This window comes from Cylas formicarius, unplaced genomic scaffold, assembly GCF_029955315.1.
Source record: "Cylas formicarius isolate icCylForm1 unplaced genomic scaffold, icCylForm1.1 PGA_scaffold_8__14_contigs__length_24414737, whole genome shotgun sequence".
Classification (NCBI taxonomy): Eukaryota; Metazoa; Arthropoda; class Insecta; order Coleoptera; family Brentidae; genus Cylas; species Cylas formicarius.
Window position 1 is genome coordinate 2,929,477 of NW_026844361.1, and position 19,123 is coordinate 2,948,599.

At 35.2% G+C, this 19,123-nt stretch overlaps 1 protein-coding gene across 3 annotated transcripts in view; it reads left to right on the top strand.

Annotated features, from left to right (window-relative positions):
* Window positions 1-19,123, top strand: part of LOC132705872 (serine/threonine-protein kinase Tao) — a 27,380-nt gene continuing 8,257 nt past the window's right edge. For 2 of the 3 annotated variants that reach the window (XR_009619524.1, XM_060676815.1), the window contains exons 1-7: window positions 1-449; window positions 1,122-1,624; window positions 9,131-9,810; window positions 13,633-13,787; window positions 16,363-16,748; window positions 16,810-17,083; window positions 18,775-18,891. Coding sequence is in view for 2 of the 3 variants with exons in the window: in XM_060676815.1 (XP_060532798.1) it covers window positions 1,176-1,624; window positions 9,131-9,810; window positions 13,633-13,787; window positions 16,363-16,748; window positions 16,810-17,083; window positions 18,775-18,891 (2,061 nt within the window). In the remaining variant the exon portion in view is untranslated. The remainder of the gene's footprint in view (window positions 450-1,121; window positions 1,625-9,130; window positions 9,811-13,632; window positions 13,788-16,362; window positions 16,749-16,809; window positions 17,084-18,774; window positions 18,892-19,123) is intronic. The other variant, XM_060676816.1, reaches the window with a different exon arrangement.

Here is a 19,123-nt window from a genome sequence, read left to right on the forward strand (position 1 = left end):
CCTTCTTTGTCCGTCCGGAAAACCAGCTCCAATTCTTTTGGGCGGGGTTATTATACATTCTTTCGCGGTAACTCGCGTCGAATTTTGAGATTTTCCGTTCTCCCTCGCTTAGAACTTCGTCGGTTCCGTTTTCGAACCGCCGAAGGTGGTGGAAAAATGCGCCCCGAACGGATCGGTGCCAGTTTATCGACTGAGAATACCAAATTGAGGTTAGGCAGTTGGTGACAGCTCCCGTTGACCTCCGCGGTGCCGTTCGATTTGTTTTTTCGATTTCGGGGCGGCGAGGGAGCCCTAGAAGGCTATCGGTCGCGAAACCGAAACCCCCAAAGTGCCGCAGGCCCGTTTTCGAGCGAAACCATGTGACGGGAGCGACGAATTCACGATCGCAACCCCGTGAAAGTGATGTTGTAATTTTCGCCGTCGCCATTTTGATTCGTCGCCAGTATTTTGTAAGTTTTCGTGTTTCTCTCGATTTCGCCATCCGGGAACGCTCCCCGGACGAGGTTTCCGCGCATTCGCCCCCTTCGTACGTGAATTTTCATTCGCGCGCTCTACGTGAATGTTTATTAATCGTAGATCGTCGAAGCGAAATCGCATGTTCGGAAAATTTAACAACAAACGACGAGAAAAACGGAAAACAAAACAAAATCGTGGGGATTGTTTCGTCCGAGGCATTCTCGATTTTTCTTGGCATCGAATCGATTTTTGATTAATGGACGTGCCCTGTTTTATATTTTTCAAAGCAATTTAAACTAATTAGGCTAAACTGTTTACTGATTCGCTCCTTCCTTTGTAAGGGTTCTTATCGCTATCCGCGCCGTGTTTTTTTAATTATCACTCGGCCGCACATTTTCCGTCGATAATTCGCGAATTCGAAGGAAACGTTTTAGTTCTCTAGCGTAAAAATCTATTGCGATCATGTTTTGCCGCAATTGAAATTGTTTATAAGGGAGGCACTTTTTTTACCGAGTTTCGGTCGCTTGCTGTTGGTGCGTGGGGTACATTTTTTTCTTCCTTACCGTGATGATTCATTAATTAACGTTATTATCTTTCGTTATCGTAGTTATCTATTTGATGTTGTGAGGTGTCTTTAATCACGTTAACGGGTCCTTTCGTCACAGTTTTCCTGGTAAGATGGGGTCGTCGTAGCCACATTGTCGTCCGCGAGGGGCAAAATGGCGCCGGTGCCCCGGCCAGGCAGCCTACGCGACCCCGACATAGCCGAGCTCTTCTTCAAACATGACCCGGAGAAGATATTCGAGGACCTGCGGGAGATTGGCCATGGCAGCTTCGGCGCCGTCTATTACGCGAGATGCCTCATCACCAAGGAGATTGTGGCCATCAAGAAGATGTCCTTCACTGGCAAACAGAGCCTGGAGAAGTGGCAGGACATCCTAAAAGAGATAAGGTTCCTGAAGCAGCTGAGGCACCCCAACACCATAGAGTACAAAGGCTGCTATCTGAAAGATAGCACTGCCTGGCTCGTGATGGAGTATTGCCTCGGGTCTGCCTCCGACATCATTGAGGTGCACAAGAGGCCGTTGAGGGAAGAGGAGATCTCGGCCATTTGCGACGGTGTACTCAGGGGGCTGAGTTACCTGCACGAATTCGGTAGAATACACAGGTAAGTGCAAAATGGTTGAAAAAAACTCAACTAGATTAAGTAAAGCTTTTACTTTTCTTTATTCTTAAAAGTAAAAGAGAATATAAACAAACTAAAGGTAAAGTAACTAATTGTTATGTCTAAACAATTGTTAACTTGATAAATAACTGATTATTTTCACAGCACCACAGGTTTAATTTATACTTACTGAAATATTGTAAATATTCATGAAACTGCTGATCTAATTAAGCGTAACAGCTGGTTATGATGTGGTGCCATGCCTATGTTAGCAATTTGCTAGCAGGGATTGTAGCTTTTCTTACTGAGTCCTTCAGGGAGGGGTTTTTCTGGGAGGGAGGGAGTTGTAAGGTCAATATATAAAAAGAACAGTAATGAAAGTGTAGACAGTAATAGGGCAGTGACTTTGCTTTCAATTTCTTCCAAAACTAGTTATACCAGACATTAAGTTTCAAAGTAAGGTCAATAACTTATTTGAGGGTCAGTTCGGTTTCCAAAAATGAGAGTCCACACTGGATGCTATCATAAACATAGTAAACTTCATCATTCATACACTGGAAAAGCACAAAGTTACTGGCTTGTTTTTTAATACTTACAAGCATTTGAAATCTTCAAGGAGAAATTTATTAACTGTAGAGTGTTTCATATTTGGAGGGATGATAGCAGACGATTGTGACTCACTCAGAGTGGCGTTTATTTGAACAGGGCAGCTTCCTGAGGCCGCTCATTTTTCTAATTTTTATTGATAACATAAAAAATAGTAGTTCATGCTATCCTTATTTGAAGGTGATATTCATCGGTTGCGTGGAAGTTCCAGTCCTTCAGTGATGTTTGAAAATGACTAAGCAGAGGAAACCCTTAAAACTCTTGGGCATAAATATAGATTTTAGTCTATTTGGGGGAATCAAATCAAATCAGTTTTTAGCAAAATGAATAAGTACCCTTTTATGTTGTGGAAACAGAAATTCTCTAAATAGAAAGGTCGTGCTATCTATTTGTTATGCACATAACATCACACACACATCATAAGAACAGTAGCATTTAAAAAGAATGCATTTTCCTGTACAGACCATGAAAAGCAGCTATGTAATGCCTATTAAAATTTATAATTACATTCTAGACTCTATTAGACTTATTATCCATTAAATTTAAAACCCACTAAAAAAATTATTAGTGAGTAAAACAATATACTCTTTGGATGACTTTTTTCAGAACTGAAGAATGGGTGAATGATTGCTTAGGGAATTTTATGTTTTGTCTTATTATGTATTGTTCCTGTATTGTATTTATTTGGAGGTCTTTTTACCAAACATATGTACCTTTTTTCTGCGCCAATATTGTTGTGAATATGATTAAATAAATAATAAATCATTTTTGACTACGAAAGTGATAATTATTACATCATAGTTATAAATAAATAAGTATATGTTCATTAGATATATGTTTTTTTTAATTGTATTATATCTTAGAGTTACCAATATCCAACTAATATCGAAATTGGCATTTAAAAGTTACTAAGATAATGAGGCGGAGCCAACGCCACGTCGTGGATCTAATGTTCAATGATAAAGGAAGTCGATATAGAAAAAATCCCAAACACATTGACTAGTTTGACACCTTTCAAAAAAAAATTGGGGCTACCTAATTATGGGCCTATTATTCCATTTCCCACATTCAGAGACCACCTATTCTGATTTCTAATGATTCTGTATTCACAAGAATTCCCTGATAATTTAAACCACTTGAGGTTGGTATAAGAGTAGGATAAATCTTTTTCTACTCCCGTCTCTAAAATACCTAATCACCCACCGATCTAGCGTGCGGGAAGCGTCACTTTACCACGTCAGTTTCGTTTCCCATGAATCCGAGCTACTTCGGACATTTCCGGGATTTTACTGCACGGATTTGGGAGCAATCGTATGTTTTCGTAGATATTTCCCACGTTTTGAATTTTGACGTTTGTCAATTCTGACGGTCATGTCAGTGAATGTATTCATGTTTTGCGAAAATTTACCCAAAAACTAACGATCGTAGAAAAAGTATAGTATGCAACACGTTCAGCAAACTTTTTAACTCACTCGTATTAAAAACTCGTGAGTCAAATGCCGTTTACCGCACTTGTTGCATAATATACTATGGTCGTGCTATATAAGATGATAAATTTTATATAGTTACGTTACATTCCATTGTAAATTTAAATTAAAAGCTTATTGTCGCGTGAGAGACTTGCTCCAAGATATTTTGCGTGAACACTAGGAACAGAGGCGATCTACAACAAAACATATTTAACGTTATATCTATTCATAGAAATGTAGAATTTTCAATTACAAAAATATGGAACTTGGAATATTGTTCAATTCGTTGGAAAAGCTTACCATTTATACGATTAAATCATATACTTTCTAATTTTCCTCGAGAGCAGGCCTTTTGTACTGTCCAAAAGTTTCGATTTTTATTATTATAAAACAATTGAATGGCACTCATCAACTTGCTTATGTTAAATGAAACACCCTGTATGTTTATCCATTTTTATATTTTACCTGTAAATTCCAAGTAGGAAATGTTCTTCATTATTTTTCGATAGCTTTTAGAAGTTTTGGATTCAAACATTTCAATGTGTAATTTTTATCAGTCAATTTAAAAAAGAAAAAAAACAGATTCACAGATCGAGTATTCTTTTTATTGAAAACCTTTTATAAAGTTAGAAACAAAATACTGGCGCTTTTTCCGAAAGTACCCTGAAAATTGGACTTCATAGTAGTTTTAGTAGTAGTAGTAGTTATAGTAGAAGTAGTAGTAGTTGAAGTGGTAGTAGAAGTAGTAGTAGAAGTAGTAGTAGTAGTATTAGTATTAGTAGTAGTAGTAGAATAATATATTCTTAATAATAATAACAATTCATTAAAAAACGTTTGTGTTATGAAATTTCTTGGAGGAAGTTCGGAGTAATTCAAAAATGGTTGTATATTGAGTTCCATTTAAATTAAGGCAGTTGTTACTTGGTTGCGAAAATGCAAACACCTCGACAATAGAGGAATACAATTATAAAAATATTATATATATATATATATATATATATATATATATATATATATATATATATATATATATATATATATATATATATATATATATATATATATATATATATATATATATATATATATATATATATATATATATATATATATATATATATATATATATATATATATATATATATATATATATATATATATATATATATATATATATATATATATATATATATATATATATATATATATATATATATATATATATATATATATATATATATATATTTATTTATATTTCATAGGTTCTGAGATAAGGTTGCATTACATAATAAACGGGCCACATATTTACAAAACTTCGTCACATATTTATAGACAATGGAAATGTCATCCTTCAGGCAATTTAAATAAAAAGTTTTTTTTTGTAATTTATTTTTTCATTTTCCATAACAACATAAGCTTCTTAATAGGGGACCGTTTTCCATTAATCTGTTATAATTATTCTATAAATTATATACACCGACGGCTAAACTTCGTATCATCAGACCTAAATGAAAAACGTATGGGTATAATCAAAAGATGCTCTTTAATCGCAATGAAAGTTTTGTGAAAACCCAATTAGTTTTCTTTTGCTACGCTACACAAACCCAAGTTATGCTATCCCAGTCCTTCTTATACCGTTTAATTTAAAAAACAGTTAAAATTATATGGTAAACTTTTTTTTCTCTCTCCCGCTTCTGGTTGAAATTTTGGAAACAATACAGTTTGGCAAACTGTTTGTAGGCCACATTTTAAATAAAAAAGATTTCCAAGCAGGCATCGAAATGAGTTAAAATGGAATTGTTGTGCAAAAAGTTCAATTTTATTCAAAAATTGAACTGAGGTGGCTTTTACTTGATGAAAATCCATTTATCAAAATAAATAAGAACTAAAAGTTCAGATTTTCACGACAAACATGACAAACACACACACACACACACACACATTTGATAAAGACACGGTGTTATCGAAACAATTGTCATGTCATAATATATAATTTCGTGAAAATCTGAACTTTTAGTTCTTATTTATTTTGAATTTTATTCAAACCCACTTAAAAATGCAACATTTTGAAAGTGCCAAACTAAAAATTTTTATGATGCCCGGTCGATCTTATATAATTTAATACATGGTTTTTGCAAGAAAGATCCTAATGTTAATCTTTTAATTATGGTAAAAACGAATTTTAGCCGTAAGAATAGCGATAGCTCCTGCCTCAATTGTACTCCCACCACACACGTTAATTTGTGGGTCTTAGTAGCTGCGAAATTGTGATTGCTAATTACAATTACTTACACAATCAGGCACAACCATCCGAAATCATGTCGAAATCAACGATTTTGGAAATTCTGTCACAGTTTGTACCATGGTGGTTAACCCTTTGATGGACAGGTGCCCATTTAGCAGTTTCGTTCCTGGACCTCGCTCCACTCCATTTTTTTTAATATGGGGTTATTGCAAAAATTATGTTTACCAGCTAATTTCCGAGACTGAGGGTCAACTGAAAAGACTAATTCTTGAAGGTGTTATCTGCGTTTGGAAAATTAGTTGTTTGAACATTCCTTACAAGTTATTTTATATAAGTTTTTTTTTAAATATCATTTCATCTTTTTACATAACTTCTGGATTCCTCCTGCGTCGGTTTTTGCTGAGTCGAACTTGCTGACGTTTCGCTAATCATCCTGTTGGCTTCTTCAGAGCTTGACTGAAACAGTTTCTGCCTAAGCGTCGTATTTAAAATATCTCGAAAGCTATCTTGTGGAGCTCAAAAGGTGACAAAGAGAAAGTGACGTTTATTTTTTTATGTATCTCTTTAAATAACATCAGAAAAACATAAAAATGAATTCGGAATATTTTGTTTTTTTGGCGTATCTTCGGCAGGGATGGTAATTTTTGAGTTTTCTCAACATTTAAATTTTCAATTTTTTCTAATTCTTTGTAGCTCTTATGGTTTCGAATATCCCCTGATAGACATCCTTATTTTGGACAGACTATATATAGATACCTAAGTGATTTAAACATAATAATAATATTTAAAAGTTAAATGTATGTGCAACTATACATACAGACATACAAGTGACAACCCGAAGAAAGAAGTTAGGTAATATAACAAATTATAAAAAAAATAAAATAAAAAAATTAAGAAATGAAGTTAAAGCTATAAAAGCATTTGAGTTTTAAGTATGTGACAATTTCTGTTCTAAATTTATTTTAGCCGTTTATATTCCTAATATTAGTAGGCAGAATTTGTATCCTGGTAGTGAGGCCCATTTTCAAAGAAAGTAGAGCTATGAGCTGGAATCTGCGAGTTTTATCTATTTCTGGTATGTGCATATTTGCATACAGTTTTTTTTAATAATCAGAGATAGTACAAAAAAGGAGCCCTAAGTACATTAAGATTTTTAAAATATGATACGCATTGACGCCCGGGGATGCGGCATACAAATACAACCAATAATGCGCATTTGTGCAATTAAAATCCAATTTGCAAAAGTATTGCGTAACTGTTATCATTTCATCTTAATTCCAACACACACAGTCGTATTTCTGCAGCTTAGGGTTTGATCTAGTTGGACTCACAAAAAGTTTTCTGGTTCAGCAATCGGTATTGATCCCTAGCCTAAGGCTTCATTACATTTTAACTTATGAAAAGTTAATAGTCCCGTTTTTTCTCAATTCTGGTTTTTACACCGTTCCACCATCTTTTAATAACTGGGAATATTTTCTAAGTGCAGTAACAGGAATAGTAAAGTTTTTTTTTTCAAAGAAACTTTATCAGGATTCTGTAATACTATTTACACATCTTCTAGATTTCTCCTGCATCGGTTACTTATAAATTAAACTTGCAGATGTTTCGCTAATAATCCTGTTTACTTCTTCGGAACTCAACTAAAACAAAAAATTAACAAGCCATTTATGGAGATTACATCAAGAAAAAGAGCAGAAAGTTAGAAGATCCCCGGCTGAAACTGGTAAGATTATCTGTACACTTTTGCAATTTTTTTTGTTACGTTGTAGAGGCGATAACGTTATCCCTAATTTTCTTAAAATATCTCATCATGTGAAAACCTCATCTGCTTATAAAATTCTTCGTAAATCTAGTTTTGCTTTATTTCCAGAAAAAAATCATCATACCTGTAAGGAACTAGGCCAAATCAATTAGACTCTTCACATACAAAAATTTGAAATACAAAAATCAACACTAGTGAAACCATCAAACTCTTGTCAACTACTAAACACTGTGGTAAATGTACTGAGACGGAAAAATAAGTTCTTGAAAAAGGTTCCATCTTCTCAAACATGTAATGAAATTCGATTTGAAACCGCAAAAATCCTTAAAAAATCAAAACTCCTAAATGTAAATCCCGACGTCGTAATTCTAAAAGCAGATAAAGGAAATGCTGCGGTGGTCTTGAACAGAAATGAATATCAGGAAAAAAATCAAGATATTCTTACAGACGGATCCTATCGTCAACTTAAAAAATAATATCTGGTTAGTTTTGACGTAAAGTTCCTATTCCTGAAACTCTCAAGAAAAATGTTTGTCTGGAACATATTTTCCTTTAATTGTCAAATTTTTGAACAATCCTCGGCAATAGCTAACCCAGCTACATTATGATCAGTCATCCCGAATGTATTTATGGAAGCCTTTGAGAAGGAAGCACTCGATGCCTTCCGTCTAAAACCAAAATTGTGGAAATGATAGTTTTGTTATTTGGCCTCGTGGTGAAGAATCACTGCTAGGTTTTCTTAGCCATTTAAACTCTATGCAGCCTCACATATGTTTTACCAAAATTAACTAATACACTAATAATAATCTCCCATTCATATAAATAAGAAATAAGACTTAATATTGAGTTTACGGAAAACCTACGCACATAAACAGAAACTTGAATGCATTGTCACATCATACATACACTTCACCACAACCTTCCAAAGACTGTGAGCCCGAAAGCAACCGCCCACTATTGCTCTTGGACTGCCACTTGCCACTGTTGTATTTCCTTACATTCAAAACATCACTGACCACATTTCAAAAGTTCTTAAGAAAGATAACGTCAAAACCAGATTTACCACTTATCCAAAAATATCTCAACTAGGAGTTTACAGTATTCCATGCATATGATGCAAAGAAGACGAAAAATATCAACTAGACTCAACATGAACTCTAAAAATCCTAAAAACTACAGAAATTTATAACGAAACCTTTCACCAATGTGGAAATCATCATCATCCGTCATAATGCTCGTCCTTTAGCTCCGCCCCCTGCAAATAATGTATATATAAGTTCCAGTTAAGCTCTGAAGAAGCCAACAGGATTATATTGAGTTGAGATTTGTAATTAGTATAACAGTAAAGTTGTTAATAACAATCATTATTTTCATTATCGTGGTATACAAAAAAGGATAAGATGTAGGTAACTTTTTTTTGTCGACAGGGACGTCAAAGCGGGTAACATACTCTTGACCGAGAACGGTACCGTGAAGTTGGCCGATTTCGGTAGCGCTTCCATCAAGTGTCCAGCTAATTCATTCGTCGGCACCCCTTACTGGATGGCCCCCGAGGTCATACTCGCGATGGACGAGGGCCAGTACGACGGCAAAGTTGATGTCTGGTCTTTGGGGATCACATGCATCGAGTTGGCCGAAAGGAAACCGCCCTACTTCAATATGAACGCGATGTCCGCCCTCTACCACATAGCCCAGAACGATTCGCCCACTCTGTCTTCGCCCGAATGGTCCGACGTCTTCAAGCATTTCGTGGAGGCTTGCCTCCAGAAGGCGCCCCATTCGCGACCCAGCTCGCAGCAACTGCTGTCTCACGTGTTCGTCACGAGGCAACGCTCGCCCAACGTACTCATCGACCTCATCCAACGGACCAAGGCGGCCGTCAGGGACCTCGACAACTTGAACTACCGCAAAATGAAAAAGATCCTGATGGTGGACAATTGCGAGACCGAGAGCAACGTCGACTCGTTACCGGACGTGGACGATGCCCCCGAAGAGCCTACCGGCGGGGACAGTTCCAAGAGTAACTCGGTGACGTCGGAGCACTCGGTCCATTCGGTGGGCGTGTCCGCCAGTAGTCAATCGAGCAGCACCAACAGTCTGCCGGCCGGTAAGGGTTGTCGCACGGAAGCGAATTTCGGGGAAATCCCGGCCAAAAATCGCATATGCCAAGCTGAGAATTTCAGGCGAACGTCATTAGCACTTAGCTGGCTATCATATCCTACCCTAATTACTGGTATATTGCTAGTTAACTTAAAAATATTCGATAATTTCGATAAAGCGTGAAGAAAGTAACCTAAAAATCTACCTGCTGATCTAAATTAAGTGTTCATCATTGCTAACTTTGATATGAGTCGGTTAAATTAGCAAACTGGTAGCCTTTTTTGCACTGATTACGACGGTGAAAACAGCAAATCAATTGAATTAAGCTTTTAGAAAAAAATGAGAACACCCTGTATATTTTTTGCTTTAACGTTCGAAAATCTACAACAAAACAAAAATAAATAACCGAGTCATCAGCACATTTTTTGCTTAGACTATGGCTATGGGTGGTTGCGAAATAAAACTTCATTTTCCTTTTACTGTTTTATTTGAGCGTAACAAACAATAATAATAACACCAATTTCCACGTCTTCATTTATTATTAAATGTTTTCGTCTTGTTTTAGCAAAAAATGTTTCATTATTTCTAAAGGTTCTATAGAAAAGTAATGACAGCCCTGCCAAATAGAAAACTAGTTGTCAAAAAATTAGTTTTCATTATTTAATGATTAATATTGTTATTATATCAATTGTTATAAATTATTTAAATTAATTTTACTGTATCGCTCATTCAAAAATGACTTGCACATGAAGAAAAGTGCTACATGTTAGAATGCTATTTGGCATGCAGTAAATCTTCAAGAGAGGGCGAGAGAACGATCCATAAACCTATCTGCGCCTTAATAGAATCTTTAGAAATGATGAAACCGTTTTTGCAAAAAGAATATTATTATAAAGGAAGACGTGGACATTGATTTTCTTGGATATTTTGAAGCATGTCATGACAATTCTACTCGAGACATAGACGGAGAATAATAGAAAGGATTTTAAAAAACCACAAATTTTGCTCTTATAAATTCCGACCAGTTCGGGTGCTTTTGGCAGGAAATGCAGAGAAAAGACTTTTTTTGTCATTGGCTTTGTTAACTTTTGCCGCCAAAACAAATAATTTATGGTATATTTATTTTGTGGACTGACTAATCAAATTTTCAAATTCTGGAATTTATAATTCAAAAAATTTCCAAACGATTTGTATTAGGGATTATAATAATATTTTCATTATTTGGAAAAAGTAGCGCCAAAAAAACCATTATTTATTTTTAAAAGTTTTCAGTTTGGTAGTTGATAAATCAAAGCTTGGATTTGGTCGAACGAATATTTCTGCAAGAATGACACCTATCGAAGAACAACTGTTAGTTAGATTCTTTAAATTTTCTGTATTCTACAATTTTGGAAGCCATTAACAGTCGTTTTGGAGGTAACCACAGAGCTTTTCAAAAAGAAAGCATGTTGACTTATATGCATGGTACGACAGAAGTTTTAGCTTTTCTCCGACAACCACTGATAAAAAAGTTACTAAAACAGGTTGTAGTATATACAGTAAACGGCTAAGTTCATTTAAAAATTACGTATTGGATTTGCTAGACACTTCCATCATAATATATAAGGCGGATCAAAAAGTAGTTGTCGATAGCAAATTCCTTTTCCTAAATGGAACACCATTTGTTTAAATGCACTTTCGAATTCTGTGTCAAAATTCACCATTTATACATATCTCTTGCTTTTTACGAGCAAAAGAATAAAAAACAGAAATTTAATTTTGAAATTAAGAGGTAGGTAGGTAGTGCCAGTAAAGGTCTTAAATTGACACAATTACATTTATGCCAGTAGAGAAATCGAATACGACCCATCCAAATAAAACAAAGAAAATTGAAATTTTTATTTTTATTGGATAAGTCAAGAAGAAGAAGTTTGTAATTTATTCAATGTAAAAGTTAAACATTTTATTAGATGTTGAAGATAATCCACATCGTGCCTCTTCTGAAGTAGATTGAGTCATTGATGTTAGCCAACACACAGCTTTGCGTGTATTACAATAAAAGTATCATCCGTACAAGATTACATTTTTGCAGGAAGTAAGCGAAGGTGATTTTAATCACGGACTACAGCTTTGTGAAACTATGATGAAATTGAACAACATGCATCCATTTTTCCATCTTTAGATACTGTTTAGTGATGATGCCATGTTTTGTTTCAATGGTACGGTTAAGAAACAAGGTATTGGAGTACAAAAATAAATAAATAAAATCATATAAAACATCCACAAGAAATAAATGTTTGGGCAGGGATTTTGACTAATAAGATTATTGGACCTTATTTCTTTGTTCATAATCTTATTCGAGCCCAATATATACAATCTCTTTAAATCAGCCTGATATGGCAGATAGACAAATCTGCTCGACAAGTGTGTGAATATTTAAATACGGTATTTCTCGGACGGTGGATTGGGTACAATGGAATCAATAGAACGGCCTGCAAGGCCTCCAGATATTACTCCATTGAATTTTTTGCTTTGGGAATATTTGGAATCGAAAGTGTATAAGGAAAAAAACACAAAATTTAGATGATTTAAAAGTTAGAATTAGATATGAAATATGGTAAATACAAGAAAATATTCTGAATAATGTTTTGGAAGTTTTTTTAAATCGAATATATTTTATTTCCTTTGGCATGCTGGTCTTGTTCGATATTTTGCGTTAAACAAGATTACAAACTTCTTGAGTTCTTGTTTTGTCTCCGTTACTTACCTGTTCATTTAAAACTGAAATTTCTGTTTTTTTATTGTTTTTTTTTTCTGTTATTGTGTTTCTTGTAAAAAAGAGGAGATTTGACCCAGAATTGGAAAATGGATTTAAAAAAAATTGTATTCCATTCATATTTATTCCATGTATATATTTTATGTTTAAGAAAAAAATATGATGGACCTATTTTTTTCTAGAAATACAATACCCGATTTTTAAATGAATGAAAAAATTAATTTCCCTATTTAAATAAAACAAAATTTTTTTTCCCGTTTTTACTTGATTTTTCCTCGTGAAGAAATTTTTTTTGGGAAAAACGCGTGTATAGCTTTTTTAGAGCATAAAATTTGCTACAAAAAGTTCCTATGCGTCCATTCTCCCCGACAAACAGCTTTTAAGTTATAGAGCTGTGAAATTAAATGTGCATTAGTCAATTATTGAAAAAATATTAATTATAATTACATAATAATTAATTATGTGTAATTTTTTGTCATTTTGGAGTTTCTGTTGAGTCAACAGAAACTTTTTGTATCAAATTTTATGCTCTTCAAAAGCTATACACGCGTTTTTCCCAAAAAAAATTTCTTCACTTTGGAAAATCAAGTGAAAACCGAAAGAAAATTTTTTCTGTGTTATTTAAACAGGAAAATGAATTTTTAAATGAGCTAAGCCGCTATTGCACTTAAAGCCTTTTACCCGGCGGCATAATTTTTTATTTTCTATAAAGTATCAGATTGTCAGGTAGCACAGAGAAAAAAAATATATCGCCTAAAAATCAGACACCCTAAGTAGCATATAGTTAATTGAAATTTTCATAATATTAACAGAATGGGTTATGGTGGTCATTTGTGTAGATGATTGGGGACGGATTGCCAACTTTTAGTAGTTTGATTGGGGCAAATGGTTACCTCTAATTAAAGATCTTGTGAAATATAAGCGAAAAAGTGAAAAATTCTTTGAAGAAATTCTTTGCAAGCATACCATTTTGCGTGTTTTGCCAATTTCTTTTTTAACTGAATGGTTGGCTCTATATTTTTGGCGGGGATTTCTTCTACATTCGCCTGTGTGCGTCGGGTAAAAGATTTTTAGGGAGGTTTTCAGGCGTCGAAGACGGCACCGCTAGGAGGCACAGGGCCATTAACCACGTGGCCGCCGCAGCTCTCTCTGAGCATGCGAGCGCCAATAATTTCGCCACGATCAGGACTACTAGCATAGTCACCAAACAGCAGAAGGAACACATGCAGGTAAGCCGTTCATTTATTTATTTTGTACTCTTTCAAACACCCAAGGTAAATTACATGAAAGCCAAATTTACAGCACATACTTTGCTCTCTTTTTGATATATCGAAGAACTTCGACCGTGTTGTTCATAGTTTGTTGCCAAAATTGTCTACCATTTGTTTGTCAGAGTCCGTCATATCTTTCTTCGAATCGTGTTTTACTGATCGCCCTCAAAAAGTGAGCTTAGATGGTAGTATCTCTTCTTTTTTAGCCCACCGTCACGGTGTCCCGCAAGAATCGATTTTTTGTCCGCTGTTTTTCCTCATTTATATAAAAGATTTCGCACATTTCGTTAAGCCCATCGAGTGTACACTATTTGCAGACGAGACCACAATTATCTGCGGAAAAAAAAACTCCGATTTTTTCTTGGTTTGTACTATACCGAATCTGGTGAAACACATTTTCCCAATATTCATATTATGACTTTTATCATCTGCTTTTATATATAATAAGCTAATCGAGATTCACTCTAATAAATCAAGTTTTTCTGTTCAGTGTGACACTTATTTCTACGAAACGTGTAATGATTCCCCGATAAATAATAAATCAAAACCATCTAACTAACAAAGGAAAATCAAAAGCCTTTTTAAAGGTTTAAAGTGTTGCCCCTCATTTTCTATGCATGAATTTATCATTCGATCTTAGTTCTGCTGGAAAGATTTCAGTAGTTAATGCCATATTTATTAATGATACAAGCGGTGCTATTATCATATATTTAACGTTAACTTAATCCATAACAGATAGATAGATCTGACGTAAAAGGATCTTTAATAAACACAGTTTTAACAATTTTGCTCGTAAAGCTACCAAACAATATTAAAGCGATTGAATGAAAAACTTTCAAATTAAAAATTAACATGTTCTTAATTAAAAAAATCTTTCTACACTGTGAAAGATTTCTTGAGCAGCGAGAGAAAGTCTTTTGATTTTTATCGTCCCACATCGATCAATTTATTTATTTAAATTTATATATTTGTAATTTATTTGATGATTAATGGATATTAAATTAATTTAAAAGCTATGGCCTGTGATAAAATACTTTGTATTTGGAAATACCAACAATGCTTTCTATTTCAGTTTGCAAGCAAAAGCGTTTACGATCTTCTGGGCACTCGCATTCATATCACATAATTTCAGATCTGCTATGGTCTGCATTTACAAAGTGTTTAAAAAAGACGCGGCGATATTTAAGGGGATTAACTCTCAAATCATTTTGTGAAAAAAGTTCCCATAAATGTAGGTCGGGAAAAACAAAGTTTTCAAACCAAGGACTTTAGTTGGCCCCACAGGAAAAAATCCAAAGAGTTACATGAGGTCCACCTCGGTCAATCCAGCAATTTCTGTAATTTAGTGTGCGCTGGTGCGCCTTCGTACATGATTCACATTACGTTTCATATGGCCAATGTGTTGAAAAATCCCCAATGCGTGGGGGAAAAGCAGCAGAAAGAAGTGATTGAATGCTTTGGGTCTAACAAATTGTCCTGGAGAATTTTCCAAGCAGTCTCATTACTTGCATTTAAACCTCAGCAATTTTTTGAGAAGTTTTAGGGTCCCGTCTCATGAATGGTTTTGAAATTGTTTCTATCAGGGGCTATATGATTAACAAACCTTCCAGTGTACAACCGGCTAGCGTCTAATGCATTGCCATCAGCAGGTCCATAAATAAAGTGCAAGTCATCTGTATTTCTATAGCGATGCATGGATTTTCAATATTAGACAGATAGATACAAAGTGATTGACACATTCGAATAACACCTGCAATCCTTGCTGGTGATGGTCACTGTCCATCGCCCTGTTGGATCGCATTCTCTACCTGCTAATATATATACATGAACATCGTCTCTTATCACTGATCCCATATAGGTGCAAGGTAAAGATCAGTCACAGTTAAGATCGTTTTGGTTGTTTTATAGATTTCTATGGTCTCTCGGACTTTTCTTTAGTAGAAGAATTGATTACCTGCAAAAAATTATTTTTATCGAATAAGATTTTATGTCCTGTTTCATGCTGCTGCTGGGTTTATTTATTTGTCGTAGTCTTAGGCTCTTTCATGTTGTTTTAGCCTGGTTGATATTTTTCGCCCTGTTTCTGCAATATGCATTGATTGCTTTAAACTCCTGGCATCTCCAACGGAATTTCGTTGTTGACGAACTGAAGATGTTTAGAGAATCCATAGAAATCTATAAGCAACCAAACAATCTGAACCGCAACTCAGTTCTTCACCTCTCACCGCTCATCCGAGACGATGTTCGTGTCCCTCCGCCTCCCTCAGACAATATATAAGCAAGTACAGAGTAAAATACGAGCCAGTTTCAGTCAAGCTCTGAAGGAGGCAACAGGATGATTGGCAGACATCATGATTTATTGACAACCGACGCATGAGGAATCCAGACGATTTGCAAATAGTACTACTAACTTAAATATTGTAACTTCGTTTTTAAACATCCCGTATATTACGTTCTATGTTTTCACCACGTACCCGAAATTCGAGTGCAGTTCGATTTTTTAATTGTATCATCATTGTCCTTGAAAAAATAGGAAGAGATGCACGAGCAGATGTCCGGGTACAAGCGCATGCGCAGGGAGCATCAGAGCGCGCTGCTCAAGCTCGAGGACCGGTGCCGCATGGAAATGGAGAGTCACAAGAATCAGCTCGACAAGGAGTACGAGGCGTTGCTTCAGAACTTCAGCAAAGAACTGGAGCGGCTTCAGATCAAACATCAGCAGGAACTCGAACGGAAGCAGAAGCAGACGATAGCGCTGGAAAAGAAACTGGTTAAGGACATCACGAGCCGGCAGGATATGGATAGGAAGGCGTTTGAGGCGCACAGGAAGAAAGAGTACAAGGCGAACAAGGAGCGATGGAAGCGGGAACTTTCTCAGGACGACTCGACGCCCAAGAGGCAGCGGGACGCCACCTTGCAGTGAGTGATGCTTCAATCGAGCAAATCCGCTAGGAAAGTTTCACTTTTTTTTTTCTTGCAGGACCCATAAGGAGAACTTGAAACAGGTGGATGCGCAGGAAGAACAGAGGCTCGTAAGGGGCCAGAAGGCCGAACTGGAGCTGGAGCTGCGCAAGTTCCGGAGAAAACGTCTGATGGCATACCATCAGCTCGAGCAGGACCTGCTCAGACAGGAACTGCACAAGAGGCAGCAGCAGCTCGAACAGGCGCACTCCATGCTGTTGAGGCATCACGAGAAGACGCAGGAGCTCGAGTACCGACAACAGAAAGCCGTGCACGCTTTGAGGGAGGAGCAGGTCGGATTTTATGTATTCTATTTATTTGTTTATAGAAGTAACGGGTCACAATTTGGTAAAAATTTGTGTCAAAAAGATATCTAATAAAAAATATTAAATTAAAAATAAAATATGTAACAATAATGATATCAAGTTTATTCATCAAATTAATAAAACATATAATGCATGTAATAAATGAATAAGTCAAAAAATTAACATTACAGGACTGAAGCAATATACAGGGTGTTTTCTCCTTAAATGTCAATAATTAAAGAGGCGATTTTTGGGTCCATTAAAAAAAATCATGATTATATGTCCTAAACGTCTTAACTTTTGAGATGCAGTATGGTAAAGTTTTCAAAAATTAAATATGTGCTATGTATTGGAGGCATTATTTAGTGTAGACATGATAGTACGCCACTGAGTTTTTTTAAAATAAAAATAATTCGTTCAATCTCCAATTATTTCTCAAGAAATTTCTTTGTTTTTTTAAATCCCATGTAAATTCAATTCATCGCGTCTTATTAATTTGGCGTCTAAAACATTCGAGCATTGTTATTTTAAAAAAGAATAGTCGAGTATACTATTAAGGAGTTGGCAGATATGCATTTTATATACGGTTTGCCTGACGCAGTGCACCGAAAGCTAAGCGATTATATCAAGAGTGCTTTCTTAATAGAGTCATACCAGGTAGCTGAACATTTTGAAATGTTGACTGAAGCAGGTACTTTGAGGGCAAATAATCATTTAAAAGGGGCCCATTGGACTGTAAGAACCCCAGAAATGGAAAAAGCAGTTTAAAATTCTATTGATGAAATTGGTAAACTTAGAACTAAAAAAATCGGAAATAATCAGAATATCTCACACGTCTTTTTTCACATTTTCACATTTTTGGGCTGATGAAAACCTCCATGGAGTTGTAGAATATAAACATCAAGAGCAGTTTTCGTTAAATGTTTGGGCTGGAATTGTTGGAAACTACAACCCTTTTTCCTGCCAGAAAGGCTAAATGGCCATAATTATCGCCGGGTTTTAGAAGAGGATTTGCCAATATTGCTAAAGGAATTACCTTAACCATGGACTCCTTGGTCCCCAGATTTAAATAATTTAGACTTTTTCTTATGGGGGTATCTTAAAAGTCTGGTTTATCGCACTCCTGTTTACACTGTAGAAGAGGCGCAGGATCGTATAAGAGCTTCCTATGGTTTAATAATAAATGATATTTCATTAAAACTTTAAAAATAAAAAGAACGGTCTTCTAATTTTTTTTTTTTTTTGAAGGACATTAGTTGGTAACTAAAAACTAGACGTTTTGTTTTAGACAGATATGTTATTTTTCACAAAAAAACATTTGCATTCATTTCATTTATTCATTTTTTTTTCAGTCCGTCCCACGGTTTTCACTTAAAACTAAAAACCAATTTCTCTGCATGCTGTCATATTAACGATATTGATATGACTATACAGAAAAGAGGTTTTTATTTTTTTAAGCGAAAACCATACATTTTTCATACAAATTTCATTAAAATCTCTAAAGTGATATTACAGATATTAAAAAAATATATAGAAAGCCGCTTTCTATTCTCAACACAATAGGACTTACATTCAATAAGCTAAAACCATTTTTCTGCAAAGCCACTGGCCACAGGTCTCTTAACATAACGTAAATGTTCGAATTTAGCCTTAAAGTTGGATGGACGTGTCGCTTGCAGGTTAAAAATCAACACGACACCGAGCTGGCGAATCAGGCGGAATACATGAAGAGGACGGAGCGGGAGATGCGCAAGAAACACGCGCTGGAACTAAAACAGCAGCCCAAATCGTTGAAGGTAGGTAGCGATACTGTGGGGTGCCCAGTTTGTGTAATATTGTATTATTCTTTTGATAGTAAAGCAATCCAGATTTAAAACAGTTAAAATAAGACAATTTTAGGCCAAACTTGTCATTTACAAAAATGTATACAGGCTGTCAAAGTAATATATCTGTTTTAGAACAAAATGTTAAATACAAAAGTTATAGATCAGACTAAAAGAAACAATTTAAAGTTATTGTCAAATATAC